This window comes from Anthonomus grandis, chromosome 15 (assembly GCF_022605725.1).
Source record: "Anthonomus grandis grandis chromosome 15, icAntGran1.3, whole genome shotgun sequence".
NCBI classification, from domain to species: domain Eukaryota; kingdom Metazoa; phylum Arthropoda; class Insecta; order Coleoptera; family Curculionidae; genus Anthonomus; species Anthonomus grandis.
Window position 1 is genome coordinate 9,950,954 of NC_065560.1, and position 24,482 is coordinate 9,975,435.

Here is a 24,482-nt window from a genome sequence, read left to right on the forward strand (position 1 = left end):
TGCACCCTCGTTCATGCACCGGGCAATTAATAACTTTGAGCGAAATCTTACACCAGGCGATTCTAGGCAATAATCTATAATCCATATCAACACTAATAGAGCAGTGGAAGAAGAAGGAGTTAAAGGGTCCTTACCCCAACTTACTTGTTAATACTACCCTGGATTCCAATGCCTCCATAGGATGGCTTCACTTAATCGTGGTAACATCTTCCCAGAGACTAAAGGATTCCTATGCGCCATTCAGAATCAGGTCATTCCAACGTAGATGTGTGGCGAAAACCATGCAAAAGTGGAACATCTAATAAATGGGTGTAAAGTTTTAGTATCACGGGAATATACCATTCGCCACAATAACTTAGCGAAAGTTATTCATATCGAACTGACCTACTTATAATTTGTAGGCCAGTTGACCTCAAAGAAGAGCTCATATTTCAACTACATCCGACAGCACGTAATAGAAAAATAATAGTATCTTTTTTTCTGGGATAGACATCTAAACTACCAGGCCAGTTCAGCATAATAGACCTGACCAAAAACAAACTTTCCTAATAGACATCGCAATCCTAGTCTAGAAAATAGATAACTATTCCTATAGATAATAATTCCTACCATACCAATCGTCATTGGAGAAATCTCTAAAGAATTGGAGAATAACTTGGAGAGTCTTAGGCTCCCAAAACTCAACTATTATTTGAACTGCAGAAAACGGTCATCTTAAAAACCTTAACCATACTAAGAAAAGTTTGATATGGAAATATTTAACGCTATGAACCTTGCCTTACCGGTTGCAGCCCAGATAAGCCGGGTAATGTGACCTAAAAAAACATTATAATAAACTTATACAGAACCAACGCCACACTCTAGTCATTCATAACAAATTCTTGAAAGACTCGAACACCGATCTGAAACATAAAATCAACAATGAAAATGGGACTACAAAATTAGGACCCGGTATATTTTACCTCCTTATTCTTTTGTATGGCCTTGTACCTTTTAAGCTATCTACTGAGCGGCACAAATGCAGGACACATCTGCAAGAACGAGAAACAGAAAAAAACACCTCTGGCATAGTTTCAAAATCTGACGTAAAACTAACGAAACAAATTCAATAAGTAAAATGGTTTAGCCAGCATATCAAGATGGAATTCGACCTTGAGGAAATTGCGAAAGGATTTGCACGTTCCAAAAGTGAAAGCTAGTACGATCAGAACATCTAGAAGTTCACCTAAAAATAACAATAAAAGCTCTAGAACAAACAAAGCTTATAAATACTTGTGACTAGAATAATACGATGAGCATAGCATAAGATAAAAAAAACTCATCAAGGAATACACCAAAACAGTTCGCAGTATATTGTCAGAGCTGAGCGCTAAAAAAAGACTGCGGTCAAAAACTCCTTATTTGTACTCGAATGCAAGTAGCATTGAGAAAATTAAAAACGGAAACTAGAAAACAAATTATCATGCACGATCTAAATCTAAGATCAGACGTTGACCGGCTATGCATCTCTCAGAAAGATGGTAAATGTGGAATGGTAAGCATTGAAGCAAGCCATAGCTAGAGAAGGATTAAGGAACTACCTTCAACTAAAAGAAGAAAATACAGTTATTAAAGACCGCATGGTACACCAGACCAGAACAAACAGAGGAAAGCTAAAAAACAGGAACGCCAATTCAGTAGGGCCTGAAACAAGACGAATTAAGATAATAAAAAAGAGAAGAGAACTGATGTATCTATATCAAGAGCACCTAACAAAATGGAAAGATCCAAAAATCTCATCCATTATTCTCTAAGAGGCCAACATACAAAATTGACGAGAACAAAGAAAAAACACAACATGTAATAAACGGGCTACATGTGTTTTGCTCTAGTTAGAGCATCATCAGGTCTAAAATAAAAATATTACTTAAACAAAACTAAAAACTTACATAAAACAATAAAAAACATTTAGAAGCCATCCACACACTTCACAGTACATAAATAAACAATAATTTTTAGGTTATAACTGTACAAAGCAAAAAATAAAAAATAAAAAAGTGGAACGCAACAACATAGACTCATCGAGAATTGAAAATGGAAAGAGAAAAGATACATGAAGATAAAAAGAGCAAATAGCAGTAGAAGCTAAAAGGGGGAAAGTAAATAGACGGCTCAGTTAAAAATAGTTGACGGCTGTTAACATAAAAAACAAAACAGTGGTGCTCATCACTGTTTGGTACAAACAAATGCTCGCCATAAACTACATACAAGCCAAAATAATGAAAATGATCCCATAAGTACAATTTGCGGATACTTAATGAGACAGCACACCATTTAGTATCAGCATCTTCTCTCTATTTGTTAAACATAAACTATTTTTGGTAATAATAATTACCAAAAAGAATAACACACATTTTGTAAGATTTAATTTTAACATATTGTACGTTGTTACTATTATTTGAGTATAAAATAAGTTACTCGATGCACAAAACTAGTCATCTGATTTATCACACATGTACACAATAAAAACGATGACTACTAAAGACATTTATTTACACCGAATTAATTTTGTACCATTTATAGCGATTTAAATGTCGCGCCAATACTCGGAGCTAGACCATTGTTCCGGAAGATTCGCTAACCTTTCGTCGTATCTCCATAGATGTCGCGCGGTATGCGCGCACCACCGAGATGCTTCCATATATTCGCGGCGATAGTTACAGTATGTCTTTTCTCAGAAGTGCATCAAGATTGGAATTTATGTAGATTATGGAAGAAGTATTCATACAGCTGTATATTATCAGCATGTAAATGAAAGTGTGATTTATTAACACTAAACAGTAGTAAAGTTAATATGCTCTCCCATTGGTTTGTACTTATAGATCCAACATTTGTTAATAGTTAGGGTATCCAATTACGACATATCTTATATGATCTTAATTCTGTAAAGTCTCCATTTTAACAATATATAATGATATCTCCATTAAATAATTCGTAGACGGATTTGAGTTAACTATTTTCAAATTGCTGTGTTATCTCCGATTCTTTGCTGTATGTGATCTTAACATCTTTCAGATATTTTATAAATTTACTTTGACATGTCACATAAATACAGGGTGTTTCAGAACTATGGGATCAAATTTCTGGGGGTTGTTCAGTGCAACAGAAGAATCCATTTGAGTATAGGAACCCATGTCCGGAAATGCGTCACTACGCCACTACGGCCCTCAGATGCGTTAAAATTTATAAAAAACATTAATTACCAAAATAGGATCTGCTGCATTTATTTTTACCTTTTATACATGATACAATCCTGGATACAAAAAGTTTATTGCGGTTCATCGGCGGTTCGCTGAGACAGGCATGTTTAAGACCAAGATGCATGATACTGGTGTTGCTCGAACCGTAAGAACGGTCGAATTTGAAGAAGAGGTGCTTCAGCGAGTTGCCGATGAACCATCAAATAGCACACGTGACGTCGCTAACAATCTGAATATGAGTAACGCTTCTGTCTGGCGGGTACTACACGAGCAACTCCATCCTTACCACTTCCAGAAAGTTCAAGGTATGACTGCAGCTGATTATCATCCTAGAGTTCAATTTTGTCGATGGCTTCTGGATCACATCATTGCAGAACCAAATGTTTTACGATATGTTTTGTGGACCGATGAAGCCTCTTTTACAAGAGAAGGTATTTTTAATAGTAGGAATAGCCATTTTTGGGACGAAGAAAATCCTTATGCAATAACGTCGCTCGACTTTTTCTTGTGGGGACATATAAAGTCTTTGGTCTACGAAACTCCAGTAGAATCAGAGTTACACTTAATTGGAGGAATAACAGCAGCATTTGAAATCATTCAAAACGAGGATCAAATTTTTAGTGTAGTCCGCCGAAATCATGTGCGGTGTTTAAATCGGTGTATTGAGGTTGGAGGAAGACATTTTGAACAATTGTTGTGATGGTATCATATACAAAAGGTAAAAATAAATGCATCAGATCTTATTTAGGTAATTAATATTTTTTCTAAATTTAAACGCGTCTTAGGGCCGTAGTGGCGTAGTGACACATTTCCGGACATGGGTTCCTATACTCAAATGGATTCTACTGTTGCACTGAACAACCCCTAGAAGTTTGATCCCATAGTTCTGAAACACCCTGTATTTGCATCTCTTATTTTCTCTAGACATCATCTATTTTCTTGTCATTATTTGTTGGAATAACTGGATCTCATGAAAAACTTTTCGCCTCTGAGCGCATAGTGCTGATGTAGTTGTAACTCGTGATACCTAACTGTAGTGATGCTGTAACAACTATCTGAATTATATATTATTGCATGATATTTTAAAGCTTTTTATTCTTCCGTAAAGGTATATGAACTATTCTTTCTACCTATTTATTTGTAACGGGGATGCTCGTGTTATTTAGTAAGAAGTATTTTAATAGTATCTCTCAATATTGTATTTTTTGTTATAAATCATAAATACTTATAGATATTTTTTATGTTGTTATTTATAAAAATAAAAGAATACTACATCTGGGGAAACAGATATTTGTAAAGTAGTGTGTCAGAGATTTATATTGTCACCGGTCTTTTTTAATGTTTTCTTGGATATGTTGTTTAAATCCGCACTAAAGACATTTCAGATGGAATCAAAATAAATGGAGAAACCGTCAGCAGCATAAAATATGCTGATGGTACTCGCTCTGTATTATGGTACTAAAGGCCCGCCACAGACGTTTGGAATGAAGGTTGACATTAAGAAAACGAAGACAATAGTAACTAGCGAACATCAAAATATCCCAATTCCGTTAGATATCGACGGCAAAGTCCTAGAAATGTTTTAAATATTTGGGTTCCTAGATTAAAACAGAGACAAACCCTAATAACGAAATAAGGACTAGATCTGAGTGAGCACGCTAAGAATTTACACTATATGAGCGACTCCTCCCCGATACATACTTGGACTTAAGCCTGCTTTTAAGGCTAGTGCGGAGTTACGCCTAGTTAATCCTGTTGTACGATGTTGTATCATGGATGTTGAAAGCGGGGATGATAAATAGACTAAAAAAGTTGGAACTCTGGTGCTGCAGACGAAAAAAATTGCGAATGATGAAGTATTTTAAAAAATGAGTGGTGAGCGAAAGCTACTACGTATTATAAAAGTAAGGAAAGTAGAAGACTTATGCCATATACTCAGGCATAAAAAGTACGACTTATCCCAACTAATAATTTAACGACAGTTGAAAAGAAAAAGGGGTTTGGGAAGAAAACGACTGTCTTGGATTGAAACATCAGAAACTTGACCGGCATAAACTTCGAGTAAGTCCTCAGAACGGTCAAAGATAGACACGCATTTACCAATGTGATCGCCAACCTTCATTGAAGAGGGCACCAAAAGAAGAAGAATAAGTTATTCAGAACTATTGTATTATTAAAAATACGTTTACGTAAAAATTCAATTCTTTAGGAAAAATATAATGTTACTCTGAGAAATCTTCTAAACGGTGCTTTCTTGTCACTAATTTATAATCATAAAAGAATAAAATAAAGGGTAAAATAACGTTAAAAAACCTAATTCACAACACTAAATTACACTCACTTTCATTATCACTACAAAGATAATTGCAGTACGTCGTACATTGGAAAATGTTTATTGCATTTATTTCCCAGAAAAAAAGGAAAACAATTACCACTTAAAAAGAATCAACAGTAGACTCCACACTAGAATATAGTAATTACATTTCAGCGTACAAAAAATAAACACAAACGGTGGGGTTTATTATGAGAGCAAATTCGCGGGCGACAATCAAAATGGAAATGGCGCGAAGCAGGAAAAACAATCATAGAAAATCTGAAAACAGCGTCTGTTTGCATTGCCGCCCAATTTCCAATCAACCGTGTTGTTTTACCTGGAAAACGTACCTACCAGAATAACAATGATGGAGTGTGCACTAATTACTGTTTTCGCTGTTGAAGATGATGAGTTTTGTTTTTATTTTCGGTCTATTAAGAGTTATGTCGGGCCTAACAAGCGTTTCCGGCACAAGTCGAGAGATCACAAATTAAGAGGACCCCCCAAGTAGTGGCGCCCCCTGGCCGCTGACCCCTACGTTTGATTTAATTGTTTGTTTAGATGATATTCCGCACTATTGAACTCTATGCTCTAGTGGCCCCTTTATTGACTGTCTCCTTTATTACATTTACTAAAATTAAAGTGAAATTGAATAATTGATTTTATTGAATTAAACAATAAAAAATACAAATGAAAAATTTAGCAATAAAGCGCCGTAAGTCAGACATTTTTGTCAAACAAATCAAATATTCCATATAACTGTGTGTTTTTCGTGATATATCCTTCGGATTCGTGTGTAAAATTGTCGGGCGCTGATCAAAAATTCCATGTCCACTAGAATAAAAATAAATATTTCGATTTCGTAACAATAACAACAAAGGGAATATGGTTTTATTTACGCTGCTATGTCGATATTACGTTCAGGGAGGTATTAAATATATTTTGTGCCCCTAAAATATTAGAATTTCATTTTTTAATTTTTGTACTAATTTATTATTTTTCAAAAAAACTATAGCTTTATTTATACGTTTTTAGTTTGTGATGCTCATATGGTAAAAAAGATTTATAAGAACTTGCTGGTCTAAATACATCTAGCACAAAATGAATACATATATTATAAATATCTGCTAATAAAACAGATAATTCCTACAAGTGAAAACTTTTTGAGATTATTCGAAGTAAAAAAATCCTGATTACGAAAAGATTTGATTAGGAAAAAGAGATGCGAAAAAGTTAGATAGGTTGGGGAAAGGTACTTTTAGGTCTACCCGTAATTATTAGTACTACTAGATACTATTGAGGAGTACAGATGCAAATGTAAATAAACTATTGATATATGGTGTTAGTAGTACTCATACACCAAACCATCAAGTTGTTTGAAGCAAAATCTATGTAATTGTGAAAATCAGTAATACTGGGTGCGGCATAATTGTCTCCCTGTTTTTAAGGCTTAATAAAAGAAACGTTATTTGAAATACAAAGATTTTATTTTTTTATTTTAAAAGTACATCTAAAACATGTTTGTCCTATGTGGTTTTAAAGAGAATATCTGGCAAGTGCCGTCCACCATTATCGAAGCACTGGTGCAAGCGACTTCTGAAGTTTCGCATAACTTTTGCAAGCATTTCTTGGGGTATGCTGCGAATTTCCAGGCGTATTGCATCCTTTAGTTGTCTAATAGTCGTTGGACGATGTTTAAAGACTTCAGCTTTTAGGTAACCCCACAGAAAGAAGTCGCAGGGCGTTAGGTCGGGTGAGCGTGCAGGCCAAGAAATATCACCTCTCAGGGAGAGCAAACGTCCGGGGAACATTTCTCTCAATACTTGCATTGAAGCTCGAGATGTGTGAGCTGTTGCAAACCATCTTGCTGAAACCAGGCATCTTGCACATTGAGTCCTGCAAACGCTGGGGCGAAAAAATTGTGAATCATCGCTATATAGCGTTATGAATCGACAGTAACAGCGTGATTTTCTTCTTCAAAGAAGTAAGGGCTGATTATCTCCATTTCAGACACGGCGCACCAAACTGTCACTTTCTCACTCTGTAGAGGCTTCCCGTGTATCTCTCTCGGATTATCAGCGGCCCAATACCAAAAGTTTTGCTTGTTTACCCAGCCAGACAAGTAAAAATGTGCCTCGTCACTAAAAAAAACTGCGCCCTGAGGTAAATTTTTAAGCATTATTTCACATGCAGCACGTCGATTGTTCCAATAACGTTCTGATAATTCCTGTGCCAGAACCATCTTGTATGGATGAAAACGAAGATCCTTGTGAAGAATTCTTCGCACAGTGCGGTCAGATAAACGAAGGGCAGCTGCGTGTCTCCGTGCAGAACGTCTAGGTGACCGTAAAAATGAGCGTCTCACAGTCTCGATGTTTTCGGGTGTCCGAGCTGTCCGTGGCCGTCCACCTCCTTTTTTGATAACAAATCCAGTTTCTCTGAAGTCCTATACTTTTTCCATGACTAATAATTAAAATTTGTTTTAACTCATAATTGCCTAAATTTTTTACCTTTTCTGCTCCAGGTACTTTAATTTATGTTTTAATAAATTAATTTTATATGGCGCTACTGGTGCTTATTTCGAAACGCGAATTTTGATTACGGAATAAAGCAATTTCTTTATTAAAAGCTATATTGCAATGCATATATGAGAGGTATTCAAAAAGTAAATTTTCCTAAAAAAAATAAAACACTGGTTCTAGACTATATAATTTGAGTTTATTCTTTTACTCTTAAACTATTTTTCTAGTCGACTTCAAAATATTTTTTGTATCTGTTAGCAAGCTTATGGAAATCTTCCTTAAAAAATGGCGTGCTCTGTTTTTGGATTTACGATTTAATGTCTTTCCATTTCGTCATTTGAAGCAAAGTGGTTAAAAATTTCCGATTTGAATTTATAAAGTAAGATTTGTGTTCTTTTGGTAGAATAGGACCGAGAATTATCCTGAAAATGCAAAACTTTTTTTCTGATAATTTTTCAGATGGTTTCCGTTTAATGCCCTTTCTCTAGAATTTCACATTCATAATATTTAACATTATTACAGTTGTTCTTTGTGGTTGTCGGCAAGCTGGCGTGGGACCCATCTCGTACAAACTTGACTGCAACCAAGCTTCTCCATCAATATTGTACCGGTTGAAATTCGGCGATTTTGATTAGGAGCCACCATTTCTAAAATATCATCAATATTCCATCGTATTTCCTCCTAAAAATTTGAACAATCACATTGTTGTGCATAAAAAGAGTCCTGTAAGCTGCTCATCGTACAATTATGAGCATCCCCCAAGAAAATCTGTGCACCACTTATACACTCAAACAGTCATTATATTAAATAGTCACCAATCCACTGTGAATCTGAGAAGCAGATAACCCACGTAATTCACAATCGGATACGCTTTAAACTGATAGGTCCATCATTGACCAACTCATACTGCTGAAAAATATATTCCTGGCCATCAAAATTAAAATCATAGAAAGGATCTCAATATTAATCAAATCGCATTTAACAGGGCTTGAGTTTATGTTTAAAGTTACTATAAAGTGACATCGGTATGTTAAAGTGACACAGAAAGAAAAATCTGATACATTCACCAATCCATGAGTTCTGGGAGAAAATTGGTGAATTAATGCGCTGGTGAATCACTTTATTGTAACTTTTGAGTTAAGCTCAAACCCTGGTAAGTACGATTTGTATTATTGTAAAGATAATTTTGTATGTTTTTGTTTCCTTTTACTTTATTCATTTGTTTTAGTGTTGCCTTGATGATAGACACTGCTGTATCCGTAATATGTAAACAAATTTGAGCTCTTTTCTGTTCTTTCCAAAAAAAAACTATAGAACTATATTTAATATAAACAAGTGGAAGCAGACTGTATGTTTTTAAAGATACAACTCCACTGTAAGTACGGACTATTTTTTCACTGATAACAATTGAGTTTATTTTTGGAAAATAAATAAAAAAAATTGTATGGGAAGTTTGGTTTTATATTTCCAGCATTTTTTGCAAAAAAATAAAAGAATGTGCCCGCCATCCATTTATGTTATGCATAATAACTACATTATTAATTAGATAGATTAGATTAATAATGTGGTTATAATGTAATTAATAAAAAAATAACGAAAATAATTAAATATTTCAGGTTTCTGAGGATTCTTGGAAAGTTCCTTAGAAATTCTTTAGATTTCCTTAACTGTAGATGATAATTGTTACACGGTGGGGGTTCTCATTTGACGTATCTTAGTAAGGTAAGCTGGAGGTGTAGAGGTGATTGACAGAACTTTGTCAAATATACAATTAAACTTTTTCCTGTATGTCTAGATCAACGTTTTTTTTTTAAGTTATGAAGGGTGATTCATTTTGAAATAAAAGCTTTTTATGTGCTAATATACAGCTGAAATTTTTTTCTTTTTAAAATATGTGTAAACTTGGTAATATAGAATCGGTAAATATTTTTAACAACAAGACACCTCCATGCTTCTGAGCACATATTGAACTCAAACTAAGCTGTTGTTTATTCATACTAATATTAGTTTGCTGGAAAAAATATTTTTGTTCTTATTCATTAACTAGGAACCTTGCTAGATGGATCTTAGGGAAAGCTACGAAATATTAAAAATTGACTCATATTCTAGAGCTGGCTAACTCAATCAAAGTTTATCAACAGCATATTTTCTAGTGCTTCAGCCTTCTATAGGTAACTAAAACTATAATTTGCCTCGATTAAAAAACCCAAAAGTAAATATTCCCGTCACGTTTTTATAATATTGTCACATACCATTTTAAAAATGATTTACAATCAAACAGTAATAATTACCCTTATCATTATTTGCACTTCACAATTCCGTGATATAATTCTTCGGGTCACTCTTATTTGTACTGGCGTTGGTGGCGTGCGTGATTGCGATCGGCGCCCGACACCAGGTCTTATGTAAACACTTAAGACAAATAATGTCAAAGACAGACATGAACTATAAATTCGCCCATAAAATTCAAATTTATGAAAGTTGTATTATACAGTAAATATAAAACTCAAAAATCAATCTGATGTACTGAAAAAACAAAAAATGTCACAGAGAAATCGATCATCATCGTCAAAAAATTTAAATAAAACAAAAATAAATTTACATTTCCAGCTAAAAACTAAGCGCAAATAAAAACTAACAGGAATACAAAATCCCTTCTGTCGATTTTAATTTTCGGATTTCACAATTTATACGATCACTGCGGAGGTTTATTGAGTTTTCACGTATATTATTTTGAGAAGATTTCAGGATAGGCATCGGATAAAAAAATATCCCAAGGATTTTTTTCCATTTCTGAAACTGAGTAAGACTCTTGCACATTCAATTAAAATTGAAAACAAAACTAATATAACAGACCTCTCTGATATCCAGGATGCCATACATTTTAATAATATTGAGACTTATGATGAAAGTGATAAACCATGCCAAGAAGTTGTTGTAGAAATAGAAAAAGTAGAAATTACTAATATCGAAATAAATTCAGATAAGAATAAAGAAAGTGAAAATAAAGTGGTGGAATTACAAGCAACCCATCCAGAGAGATTTTGGAATTTAAGCATTTCTCTATTACAGACCCATCTCACAAACCATTTTTTCTTTTCCTGTTTGTAACCTCCCTGCGATTGAAGATGTAAACCGACCAAATAATATTCTGGGAATATAGACTGGGATCAGGACATTAAAGCAATATCTCCTTTGGAATCTTAACAGCTTTGAGAGGTCCCGAGTTATCTTCTAATTTTCTAGACTAAGCAACGGATAAAATATCTCTAAATGTAGATAAGTGATTTTTTAATAAGATCCTCGGTTTATCTACAGGATCTTGGGTTAGCGTGAAATAGTTCAACTGAGTTCTTCAGGGATATCTGAGACTAATATGGTTTTAGATACAGTGAACTTATGAGCAATTTTACAATATTAACAAAAACAGTGTCTACAATTGGGAATGCATGGATACAGTTAGAAAAAATAAAGGTATAAATTTGAAGATATTGCAAAAAGCTGAAATATTGTTACTAAAATTTAATAATATATTTAAGATTAGAATTCTTGAGATAAGAATTCTTTTTTATGTAACAAGATACTTCGGAATAAATGATAGATAAATTATAAAGTCGAACCTAAAACTTGCCAAAAACTTTTCTCATTAAACTCTTCTTTTTCTGTAAAAGTAATTTTTTTATTTCAGAACCTATCTCCTTTGGAATAAGCCGCTTTGTGTCAAAATCCGACGACGAAGAAGAACCAGTAAACAACAACAATAACCAGTACTGTCAAAGTCAAAAAGAAGACAGTAGCACCTACTTTAGCGGAGACGAAAGAACTTCTCCTTCAAGAAATGACGCCATGTGGGACCATTCTCCTAACAGACCGAGTCCGAGTACCAGTCCCGAATTAGAAGTAGATTCGCCACCCATATCGCGCACGAACTCCCCTTCATTACGTGACTCGCCCTGCCCATCTTCCGTCACCGATTTGCCAAAGGATGCGTCTCCCAGTAGTAAGAAAAGCGAGTCGTTTTCAGTAAGTGCCCTTTTACGGCCCGATAATCCTAAGAAACTAAACAAATCGACCCCTTGCTATCAAGAAACTATATCTGTAACCCGCTCGTACCTTTATCCCCCGTTCGTGGATCTCATGAAAGATGCCCAAGCTTTACAGAAGCATTCTTCGCCCTCTTCGCCTGAGTACAATCCTTCTTTTCTTCCAAGAGGGTTTGTTCATCCCTCCTTTTTTCCTCCAAACTTATATCAACAAAAAGAGGGAGAGGAGAGGAGTTTTCTTCCAACTCCGACCTCGTTATACTTCAGTGCAGTAGCTGCGGCTATGGCCAGTAGTAATCAGGCTGGAGGACAGTATGGAGCTACTCCGAGTGCCGAAGACATGTATCGTTTGAGACATCATTTCTTGGGAAATCCTTCTGGGATGCATCCGCATCATCATCATTTGCTTATGAGGCCTGGAATGATGCCTATTGGTAAGTAAATTCGTAGGTTAAGGGAGAACAATTGAGTGACTGAGCAATTTACGAGCCAACGATTTAGTTTTTTTTGTATGTTTAGGAAGCTTACCTTAAATCCTTGATTCAGCCATTCTTTAATTTAATGGAAATGTATATTCCGTTTGTTCCTTTTTGCTATTTCTTTATGAACACAAATATTAAAAATATACTATATAACTTTAGTATTGGAGATAAGGTTGGGTTCAACCTGTGAGGTTTGGCCCAAATGGAAGCTAATATAAGAACAGATTTGTTGGAAATAGATTGGTGTGGCGCAAATTGTTGGACATTCAATGTTTCTAATACTAATATTCTTAATTTTAAAAGTAAAACCAATAGTTTTTATCTAAATAATGAACCTATCACCATGTCACCCTTTAGTAAGTTTTTGGGTCTTTCAATAGCTAAATCTCTTAAATTTGAAAACCATATCGCAAATGTATGCCAAAAAGTTTCGTTTGGCTGTTATGCTCTTTAAGTTATTGCCACCAATCCAAACTTTTCCATTGTCAGATGTGCATATTTTGCGTATTTGCATATTTTAACTCTGTATTGTCTTTTTGCTGTTGGCTACCGATTCCTCACTCTGAACTTATATGTGGCTCTATTGTATATGGAGGTAAAAAGTTATTTGATAATCTTCCAATAGAAGTAAGAAACTCGAGACTGAGAAAAGCCTACGTATAAAAACAAAGGTGTTTCTCGCCAGTAAAGCTTACTACACAGTTTAATGGAATTATTGGAATAATTAGCATTTACGTATTCTTTCTGATTTACATTTTAATCTAATCTAAAGAATTGTATTACATTTTGGCTTCGTCTATAGCTTCTATGTTTATATTGACAATAAAGCATTTTTTGAGTTTGAGTTTGGGTGATTTGTGTTCGATTGGGTTCAGTTAGGTGGAATTGGATTGAACACATACCGTCCCACACTCTTTTTATTATTATTTATGTTTAATTTTACATATCAAATATAAGGGGCTCTTAGCATTTTTTATTAAAAAATATATTTATACAGTAAGTGCATGCCAAAATAGAGGAATTATTTTATTATTTTTATGTTAGTAATAGGAACATTAAACAATACAAAATTCACTTACAAGAAATTTCAAGTAAAAAACATGATTTATCGTTGTTGATAATAACTGCCGTTTTTTACCTAAACCTAAATATAGACTTTTGTCAAGTATGGCAACCCTGTCGAATATCCTTGTGAAATATTGACATAATGGAGAATTATCACATTGAAATGCTTTGAAAATACATATGTAATAATAATTAAGTATTCATATAAGTAATATTTAGTAAAAAAGGATTTTTTAGTACAAAATATGATCCATCCAATTTTTTTTTGTTTTAAAATGTTTTACGAACTGTAATAAACAAGAAAATTTTTAAAAAATCATTGGTTCTTAATTGCTCAATCACCAGAAAGTTGGTAGAAATCGACTGCTTTCTAATAAAGATTTTTCTTCCTTATTTGTTTTATTCCAGAGATCAGGGTTTCCTCTTATCTATTATAATGGATATTTATAATCAATAATATAAAAAATATAATCTTTCCACAATACCAATTTTTTTTTGCCTAAAGTAAATTAGTTTTGCCAAAAGTCTTATACTAATTATACTCAACCTTGCATAACTTAAATGGACACGAACATCTACATTCCTAATATCTACTTTCAGGAGATGTCTACTCGTGCATTAAATGCGAAAAAATGTTCTCAACTCCTCACGGATTAGAAGTGCATGCCCGACGGTCTCATAACGGCAAGAGGCCCTTTGCTTGTGAGCTTTGCAATAAGACTTTTGGACATGAGATCAGCTTAAGTCAGCATAGGTAATTTATCCTCAAACTGTATTTAAATATTAAGAAATTAACAAAATATATTTTTAGAGCTGTTCATAATGTGGAGAAAGTTTTTGAATGCAAGCAATGTGGAAAAACCTTTAAGAGGTCCTCTACGTTATCGACGCATCTTCTTATTCATTCTGATACTAGACCGTATCCTTGCCAGTATTGTGGAAAGCGGTTCCATCAGAAGAGCGATATGAAGAAGCATACTTACATTCATACTGGTAAGTCTAAAGATGATAACAATTTATATGTGGTAGGATAGCTTTTAACTTATAGTTTACGTTCATTGTTAAGGGATGAACTATTTTAAACTAACTAATTCGTAAAAATAAAAATCAACAGTAACTTTTTCACTTTAACCAATTTAACGTTCTCCCCTTTATATACCCGAAATCAATTTTACCCGACAATTGTCTCGTTCCCGCTTAAGAGGTAATAAAGATGATTCCGTAGTTAGCGTGCGTCTGCCCCATCAAGAGAGCCCCCTTTGTCAACCCAGCGCTATGGGGGGCGATAATAAAATTACGGCGACAAATGGCCATTCGCCTATCACGGCATATGTTACGGGATTAGCGTTTTTGCGAAACGTTATGGGGCTACTTAAATTATTAGGCTATTGGGTAGACAACATAAAAAAGAAAAAGTTACATAAATTAATAACCGATTAAATAGAAAACAGCAGAAATAAAAATTCTTCCCTAAAGTTGTTTTTCTGAAATACATTGTTGTACGAAGTAATAGAAAGAAAGCATATGTCCGTATCGCAAAAATTGTTATTCTATTCTTCTTTTAATTTTACACAACGCCCTTCTACTTATCTAACCTTCAATATTTTAATCTCTGCTGGTTAGGTTTGTAGAGTTGTTTGTGCCTAAGGACAAAATGCGTTTATAAGTTTTTATACAAGGGCTTTCCTTATAGCTTTAACTGTAATGTTCAGTATGTAATATACATGTAGAAATTAATAAAATTAGAAACCTTAACTCTCTCATGCCAGCTTTGGCTACTATATCGCCAGAAACTACTGCAAATCACGAGACTTAGAGCCTTTCTGGGAATTGAATGAATGATTATGGTTCTGATTTTTTAAGAAATATATGTAATAATACTTCATAATACTTGATGTTTGTTTTTGCTATCTTTTTGTCAGATTATTTGTTGTTTTATCAATACGGACTCTTGTTTACAAGAATTTTTTATAGTCCTTACAGGAACAGTAAAAAAATTAATTGAACTGAATTTAATATGGAATTTTTAATCTGCACATTAAAGTAAAAAGTCAATATAGTCCAGTGGGTTATAAAGGTTTGCCTTTAGTCAAACCTGTAAAATTAAAACCTGATATGAAGATAATGATTAATGATGAAGGATAGTGATAGGATAATGATAGGATATGAGGATAGTAAAAGAAGATAGTGACCCTAGTGTAGAGGTTGCACTAAAAGAAAGTCCTTGTTTGGCTTATTTAATAGTAATAGTTTAATATTTTATGATTTTCATTTATTACCACTGAAAAAAACACATCTCCATAAATTCCAAAAAAAAACCTAAATATTCTATCCGGCACGATAATTTATCCAGAACAATAAAACACCGATGGTGGTGGAAGGCCCCGGTTCGGAGGACCAATTCATAAATCCGAAACCGAGCCTCATAAATCTCGTAGTAAAAAACAAAAGCGGGAAATCAAAAATACAGCGCGGGCAATAACGTTTAATAATTGATCGTAACGGTGGCGGTTCTAGAAAGCTTTCAAAAAGATTGAGCTCCATTAAGATGAGATCGCGGGGGCGGGCGGAGGCAGAAAGGAACGAGGGGCGGTGTGATATAAAACAGACTACGCGGTAATGGCTGCAGATTTCGCGCGGTGGTTATGTTTTAATAGAATTTACGGTTATTACGGTCGAGGGACCGGATTTTGGGTCCCATTTGGTGTATATAAGGTTTTGAACATTTAATAGGAAATGTACCACGTTGCCAGATTTCTATTTGCCACTATTTGTCAACTATGTCAATACTTGTACATTTTATCTTTAATATAAAGAGCAACTTTTTTAATATTTAAATGTATTATTGGGCTTTGCTTTGTATTTTTTTCCGAATTTTTTTTTTTTTATAAACCTTCCTGATAGCTCTTTATAAAAAAAACATACTTTGAAATATTGAATTTCTAGTTGCGCAACTCCTTAAGATAAGGCCAGTATAGATAAAATCAATTATTTTATTTTGAGACGCTAAACACACAAGCTCCGGCTAGGCTCTCAAATGTTACTTTTTTAAGTTTTCTAAAACTCATTTTCCTCTTTAAGTTCCTTATTTTTTTTGCCCTTTAACTTCTCTTAGACAGTAATTACTCGAGAATATAGGATAGGCTTGGAAGTTAAAATTGATCGATAAAATGATTAATTAAAATGACAGCTCTTGTTAAACGGTTGAAATAAAGCTGATGATAAAAATCCTTCAACCTTAAATTTGTCATCCCTCAAGATATGTAATTAAGACATCAGATTATTGACAATTTTATTTCAAGTCATTAATTTTATGGCAATATTTGGCTACATAAGCTATGGCTGGATTCTCTATAAGCATTGCACCTTAGAACATTGAAAAACTAGAATTAGTATAGTAGAAATGGCAAAAAAACAAACTTTATAATATCACAAAAATTCGCCACTTATTTTGACAGGCGCAAAACTCTATAAAGAAGTCAATATTCAAAGTTAAATGAATATAGATGAAGTATATTAGAAAAAAGGGCAACAACATTGCAACGCTGCTTGATTGCATTATTGATTCCACCGACACAAGTAATCTTTACCAGTGACGTAGTCAAAGAATATTTACATGATAAATATTTATTGTTAATAGATTATGCTTAAATTTATAAATAATTAAATTATAAACAATATTAGCGTGTGTGAACTTTTTAAGCGTTTATAACGTACCTTATTAGAGTAAAGGTATTTATCTAATAAATAACATTTTTATGGAAATTAAATATTTTATAATGATTATAGATTTCTTAATAAGTTTTTATTATTCTAGGTTTATGACGACGGTTATTCCTTGATATAATGTTATGACAATATCGATATAATACTAAATTTGTTGTTCAAGATTGATTTTATTTCTAAAAATCTTCATTTCTAAGTCCAGATTGGCAAACAGATTAAAAACTTTTTTTTCCGAAATTCAGAAAAATATCTGAATCCAGGACAAATATGCAACATGGGTGTTATCCTTCAATACACACATGAGTTTCCTTAGGAAAAAGTCAGTTATGTCATTGGCCACTTTACCCAGCCTATTTTTACTGCGCACTTCACGCAGTTTTCAACTTCTGAGGGGTAAAATTAGAATAGTGGACTGTATTTTTATAGGTGGAATGAAATATTACGACGGTTAAGACAACCCTATTAAAGTGGTGGCCTACCTTGCTGTCGCTTCTTTTTCTATCCAATTCAAACTGCTTGTCTTACAGGTTCACCTCCGGAGGATTATTTTGCTTAAAGGCGTGCCGGGCGAAAAAATATGTGTGTATATGAGAGCAACCTATTTGGTTCAAGGTTTTTGCGCTCCTTCCGACTGCAACAAAATTCGGTGCAGTCCTACCTGGTGATGCGTGCGACTCTTCTCGGTCAAAGAATAAGCCTGTCTCACTATGACACTATGACGCGATAAATAATTAGAATAAGATTAGAATTTAAAACCAATAAAGCTCATGTTAATTATATTTAAACACAAGACCTAATAAAGAAAAAAAAATATATATAAATAAATAACCATTCCGCTTTGACGGAACAACTTTTTGCAAAGAAAATTCAATGTTTCTTACTGAATTGAGTTCATAAAGAAAATAGCTCATTCGCATGATTAAGTGACTCCGGAGCAATGTTACCATTGTTGAAGCCCATAACCATTTTTTTTGCTATTAAGATTGACCAAAAATATCACGAATTGTCCGTTAAATTAATAATCTGTTAAATATTTTGCAAAGTCTCACATTGCTCTCCCAAGTTTAAACAATAGTTATTTTATACACCAAACCTTCTTTAAATAATGCCAAATACCAAATATACTGGCTAAATGACCATTTATAGAACGATTACTGCTCAAAAAGCGAAAATCTTATTCCCAAGACCAATCATGCAAAAGCTCAAGCGATATAGCTGTATTATTTAAACTTTAGATCTGGTTAATTGCAGGTAAAACTTAGAATATTGAAAGGCTAGAATTAGTAAACAACAACTTTGTTTGAGTTCAACATGTGCACAGGAAGAAGGGGAGTGTTTTATTTACAAACATATTCATCGATTCTCTGTTGTCAAGTTTACACGTATTTTCAAAAGTGGAAATTTTCAGCTATATATCAATGCATATAATAATGTTAATTTAACTTATTGATGTTAGGTTTTGGATTCAAAATAAAAAGTAGAAATAAATATATGTTATTCTAAACGCAAAAATAACATGTTTAAACCGACAAAATTACTAACATTCTTATTCCTAAAACCGCTTCTAAAAAATTTGAAATGGCAACACGGTAGGCAAAAACTGATGTTATATTTTAAAATGTCATCTTGGCAAACGGTTTTGTGTTTACATTCGGTATTTGTAAAGTTCTGTGTTTTTTCTTTATTTTTTGGTTGAAAAAGGAAATAGGTTCAGTCATTTCAATGTTTTTGTTAACTGTTATGAATGTTACGATAGTAAAAACTTGTGCCGCACCATAGAAAAAAAGCGATAAATACTGATATTGTCATAACATCATATCAAGGAACAACCATCGTCATAAACGTAGAATGATAAAAACTTATTAAGAAATCTTTAATAATTATAAAATTTGTAAGTTCCATAAAAAGCCTTTTTATTAATTAAAGACCTTTACTCTAATGAAGTACGTTAAAAAAACGCTTAAAGAGTTCACAAACGCTAACATTGTTTATAATTTAAACCATAATCGATTAATAATAAATATTTATCATGTATATATTTTTTGACGACGTCACTGGTAAAGATTACTTGTGTCGGTGGTATTAACAAAGTGATCGAGCGGCGTTGCGATGTTGTTGCCTTTTTCTCTAATATACGTGATCGACACTCATTTAACTTTGGAATGTTAGCTGATTTATAGAGTATCTTATAATATTTGATGAAAAAAGAATGCTTTATATTTTATTAAAGAGGCATAGTATTGTTTTGCGCCTGTCAAAATAAGTGACAAATTTTCATGATATTATAAAATGTGTTATTCTGCAATTTCTACATAAGCATTTGGCATCATTGTATCAGAGGTGTTGCAAGTAAACAAACTGCCCATAGTTCCACGGCAATGCTAATTCTAGCTTTTCAAGGTTCTAAGAGGTAAAATCCTCAAAATTAATAAAAATCTGGACTTTGTTTATTGCTGAACGCTATAGGATTTTTTCAGGAAAAAATAACATTACTCTCAATGCAATGGGCATAATCATTTTTGTTATTAACTTTTCCTCATGGATCACTAACGACTGCAAAAACTAAAAACATAAAGACTGCATGCAATTTTTTAAAATTTCTTATCCTATTTTGATCTATTGCACTAATTTACAATATTTACTATTGAAATAATAAAGATAAATGTTTAAGAAAAACCAAACGAGATAGCGAAATGGAAAAGCGAGATAGTTCACTATGTTATTTTTGGGCTGAAGCAGTCAATACAGCGGTTAATGTGCTCAACCGAACTGGTCCAACCAAAGTGCCGAATAAAAGTCCATTTGAATTGTGGTATAGAAAGAAGCCAAACATATCAAATTTAAAAGTATTTGGGACAGAATTTTTTGTACATATTCCCAAGCAAAAACGACATAAACTCGATAAAAAGTCTATGAAGGGCTACCTTGTGGGATACATGGATGGTGTTGAAGGCTACAGAGTTTGGATTCCAGAGAAAAATGAAGTCGTACTTAGTCGGGACGTTATATTCAAGGAAGAACAGATTGTACCGACAACTACAGAAGTTGAGCCCTTAGTTGACGATCAAGAGGACTTTGAATCTGAGAAGAGCGAATCAGAATGCAAATCAATTACAGAATAGAGCACTAGAAAGCTGAGATATATGGTGTTCCTGTCTGTATATTAGCGCATAAGAAACCAGCAGATTTCCATGAGGTGCGGCTATCAGAAGATTCTGAAAAATGGCATGGCTTGCATCCATGAAGAAATCGAGTCATTAGAAAGAAACAAAACATGGATACTAACTGAAAAACCAAATGGCAGCAAGGTAATAACGAACAAATGGGTATATCGTATAAAGTATGTGCCAGATGGTTCAGTCGATCGCTTCAAAGCGAGACTGGTAGTAAAAGGGTCCTCACAACAAAGAGATATTGACTACCATGAAACTTTTAGTCCAGTCGTCAGATTCGATACAATAAGAACTGTTTTAAGTGTAGCAACTTCTGAAAAGCTACATTTGCGTCAATTTGACATAAAATCAGCATTTCTTTATGGAGATATCAATGAGGATATTTATATGTCATAACCATAGGGGTTTGAAGATGGCTCTGGGAAAGTTTGTAAATAGCTTAAGCGTTTATATGGGTTGAAACAAGCACCCAGATGTTGGAATCAGAAATTCACCGAATTTTTGAAAGAGTTTGGTTTAAGGGAGAGTACAGGTGGTCCATGTCTGTACTTTCGAAATGAAGAAAATAAGAAGCTTTTACTTATTTTATACGTAAATGATGGACTAGTAGCAGCGTCAAGACAAGAAGATGTCAATAAATTTCTGCAAGAGCTGAAAAATAACTTTGAAGCTAAAGTGACAGAAGAAGTTAGACACTTCTTGGAAATGCAATTGAAAAGATCAGAGGATGATTCAATTTTTATCCATCAGGCAAGCTATATTAAAAAAGTTCTTGACAAATATAATATGTCTGAATGTAACTTAGGGTCAAGTCCTATTGAAATAAGATGGAATGCTCAAAATTCATCTATTTCAACCACAAAATTTCCGTACCGTGAAGCTGTAGGCAATTTAATGTACTAACAGGTACTTACAAGGCCAGATATAGCGTTTGCTATCAGAGTTGCTTCAAGAGCATTAGAAAATCCTACAGGTGCTCACTACAAGTTGGTAAAAAGGATATTTCGATATCTTAAAGGCACCAAGGAGCTAGGGCTACTCTACAATGGTGAAGGCAGTTTGGAAATCTACAGAGATGCAGACTACGCAGGAGACATCACAACAAGGAAGTCAACGACTAGTGTTGTATGCAAAAACATTGGCGCAGCTATAACCTGGCAAAGCAAAAGACAACAGTGCGTGGCGCAATCAATAGCCGAGGCCCAGTTCGTGAGTGCGGCAAGTGCGGCGAAAGAAATGATTTGGTTAACGCGATTGTTTAAAGAAATAGACGCCAGTGTTATAAAATCTCAAGATGCGGTCCTGTACATTGACAATACCAGTGCAATTAAGTTGAATAAAAATCCGCAATTTTATCAGCGTACTAAACACATAGACGTGCGTTACTATTTTGTGCGTGAGCTTTATGAAAAAGGTGAAATAAAGGTAGATTATATTAAAAATGAAAATCAAATAGCTGACATTATGACCAAACCACTTATTGTTCAAATTTAAGTTTAAAATTTAGGAGCTCGTGTTTTTACAGTCAGTCTTTGTATAATCTTTTACTGTAACGTTTCGTATATTAATAAATGTTTTTACAAATTAAATCGTGTACGTGATTATTAAATTCACCTGCTCACAACGACCAAATCGCAACATTTACAATAGTTTTATTATTTTCTGCTTTTAATAAACTATTTTTACTCTGTAATTCATTTCTCAAGAACAAACCCTTCTATTTAATCGTATCACCTGAAAAGCCTAGGTTCCGAACAAACTTTCGACCAAAGTTCCAAACATCAGGAACAGGGTAGTCGGCCGCAAGATCCATTTAACCGAGAAGGGCGAAAATTATAGCCTCCTTGTTGTCTAATTAGTAAATAATTCACTGGTAAGCCGCCCCTGCAATTAATAAGAGCAGACAGAAAGGGTTGAGCGGGAATATCGCGACTCGACTCCTTCTCCTTGGGAGATTTCCACCGGTTCCGAATTAATTTCGTTTTTGGGATATTTGTCGATTTTGTACGTGAGATGTTTTACATTCTTTCCGCAATGGATTCCTTCTTGAGTAATAAGCTTGACATTTTATTAAATACTGGTCTTTTTCAAACTCAATTGGAGTTGCTGCTTAACATTTATCTCTACGAAAAAGAAAAACTGTCACTTTAAAAAGCTAGGGTGCTTCATTCCTACGCCCGTGCCGTATCCCTTTCACCCCTGTCCCATTTCACCCGGCAATTTTAAAAATGGTCTTTTTTCTAATTGCAAAAAAGTCTAATTATAAGAAACGGCAGAGGACGTTAATTGATTTGGTAACAAGAAAAGAATGCCCGGCTAAACGGGACCGGGGTAATTATTATTTGAAACGGGAGCCGGGCCTTATTTATTATTTTGATGGTCTTTACGTGAGCGCTTAACAGACAGACCTTAAAAAACTCTGTGTCTGTCAAGTTGATTGTAATCCAGGACGTGAAGTCAAGAAATATACTTTTAATAAAATAGTGCTCTTTCTTCTAAGCTGCAAATATGTCTTAAGAGAAAAGTCTATAACCAATAAGAAAAATGCCTACAAAATACAGGTGATGAGCCACAAAAAATGGAAAGAGCAATGCAATCAAACTTTCTGGCAAAATCCCTAATTGAATCATACGAGACAAGATAGGAGTACGAGACCATTGAGACTATTCTATATCAGAATGGTAGATGAACGAAAAGAATCTGAACCTTATAGAAATAGAGGCAGACCACTCACATGCTGGAGAGATAACATAAATGGATTGCAGTATACTAGATCCAATATGCAAGGTCGAAATTGAGAGATGCTTTTTGTTAATAGTGAAAAGTATAAGGTCCAGAGAGCGCTATTGATGAGAAGTGGAACTCGCTCTGATCGGCTACTCTGCACGTGGCAGTATTCTATCCTTGTAATTAATATTATTGTTTCGCAAACAATAAGACTATCAACTGTCGAAAGGTGATCAAACCAATCAATGTGGTTACTTTCTGAAACTAGTTTTCGTTAATTTTTGGGTATGCACGTTTAGCATACAGAGCACTCATTTTACCTGTAGTCTCCTTGCTTTAAGTTTATTTTACCCATTCGCTCAAAATAATAAGGTATCGTCCAGATTCCTGGGGATTTGTTTATCATTTTGTTCATCAGCCTAGCACTTGTAAGTCATTTGGTTCCTGATTTTATGGAAATAAGGAGTTCATGATTCTTCTTAATTAAGCTAAATAGTTTTGCCTCCGAAATACAGGATGAAACTGAAAATTTTAACTTTTTGGGGTACTGTTATAACTTGCATCCTGTATAAAATATAAAAAAGGTGAAAACAATTATAATGTGGTATACTTAAGGTGAAATGGCATTTTTGTGGTTAATAAATTTGTCTATTTTTTCTCTTTCAAATTATATATGTATATCAAGCGCTTTAATCTGTAATAATTGCTGTAAAAATAAAAAATAAAACATAAAGGTAAAAAAACCTAATATTTAATTGATCATGAGAATTTAAAAAAAGTTTGGAAAGAAAGTGAAGTATTTTAATAAATTAAAAACTGTAACTGTTTAATAATAACCCAAGTATCAGATTTTTTGCTTTTTAGAGTATTTATTGAAAATTAAGTGCTTAGAGTTATACATCATTTTAAAGAGAAAAAGTAGGCATATTTAATGACAGCAACAAATGCAGGCCGTTCCATGTAAAGAAGCCAAGGGGCATAATATAGTCATCTGTCTCTCAAGTTAAATTTTCTATATTGAATTAATTTTCTTTCAATTCAGGTCTATTTTATTCTTCTCTTTGGAAGTGATTCTTTTAAAGTTCTTTTAGAGGTGATTGGCCTATATGGAATTAGTAAGTAAAAAACTTTATAATTTATGGTGTTGTAATATTTGGAAATTTATTCCCTGTCGGAAACTTACACTGGTCA

The 24,482-nt window shown here is 33.8% G+C and overlaps 1 protein-coding gene across 2 annotated transcripts in view; it reads left to right on the top strand.

The window, feature by feature from the left end:
- Nucleotides 1-24,482, top strand: part of LOC126744840 (zinc finger protein Gfi-1b) — a 189,296-nt gene that overhangs the window by 54,043 nt on the left and 110,771 nt on the right. For both annotated transcript variants that reach the window (XM_050452399.1, XM_050452398.1), the window contains exons 3-5: nt 11,764-12,552; nt 14,266-14,419; nt 14,477-14,658. In XM_050452399.1, the coding sequence (XP_050308356.1) occupies nt 11,764-12,552; nt 14,266-14,419; nt 14,477-14,658 (1,125 nt within the window). The remainder of the gene's footprint in view (nt 1-11,763; nt 12,553-14,265; nt 14,420-14,476; nt 14,659-24,482) is intronic.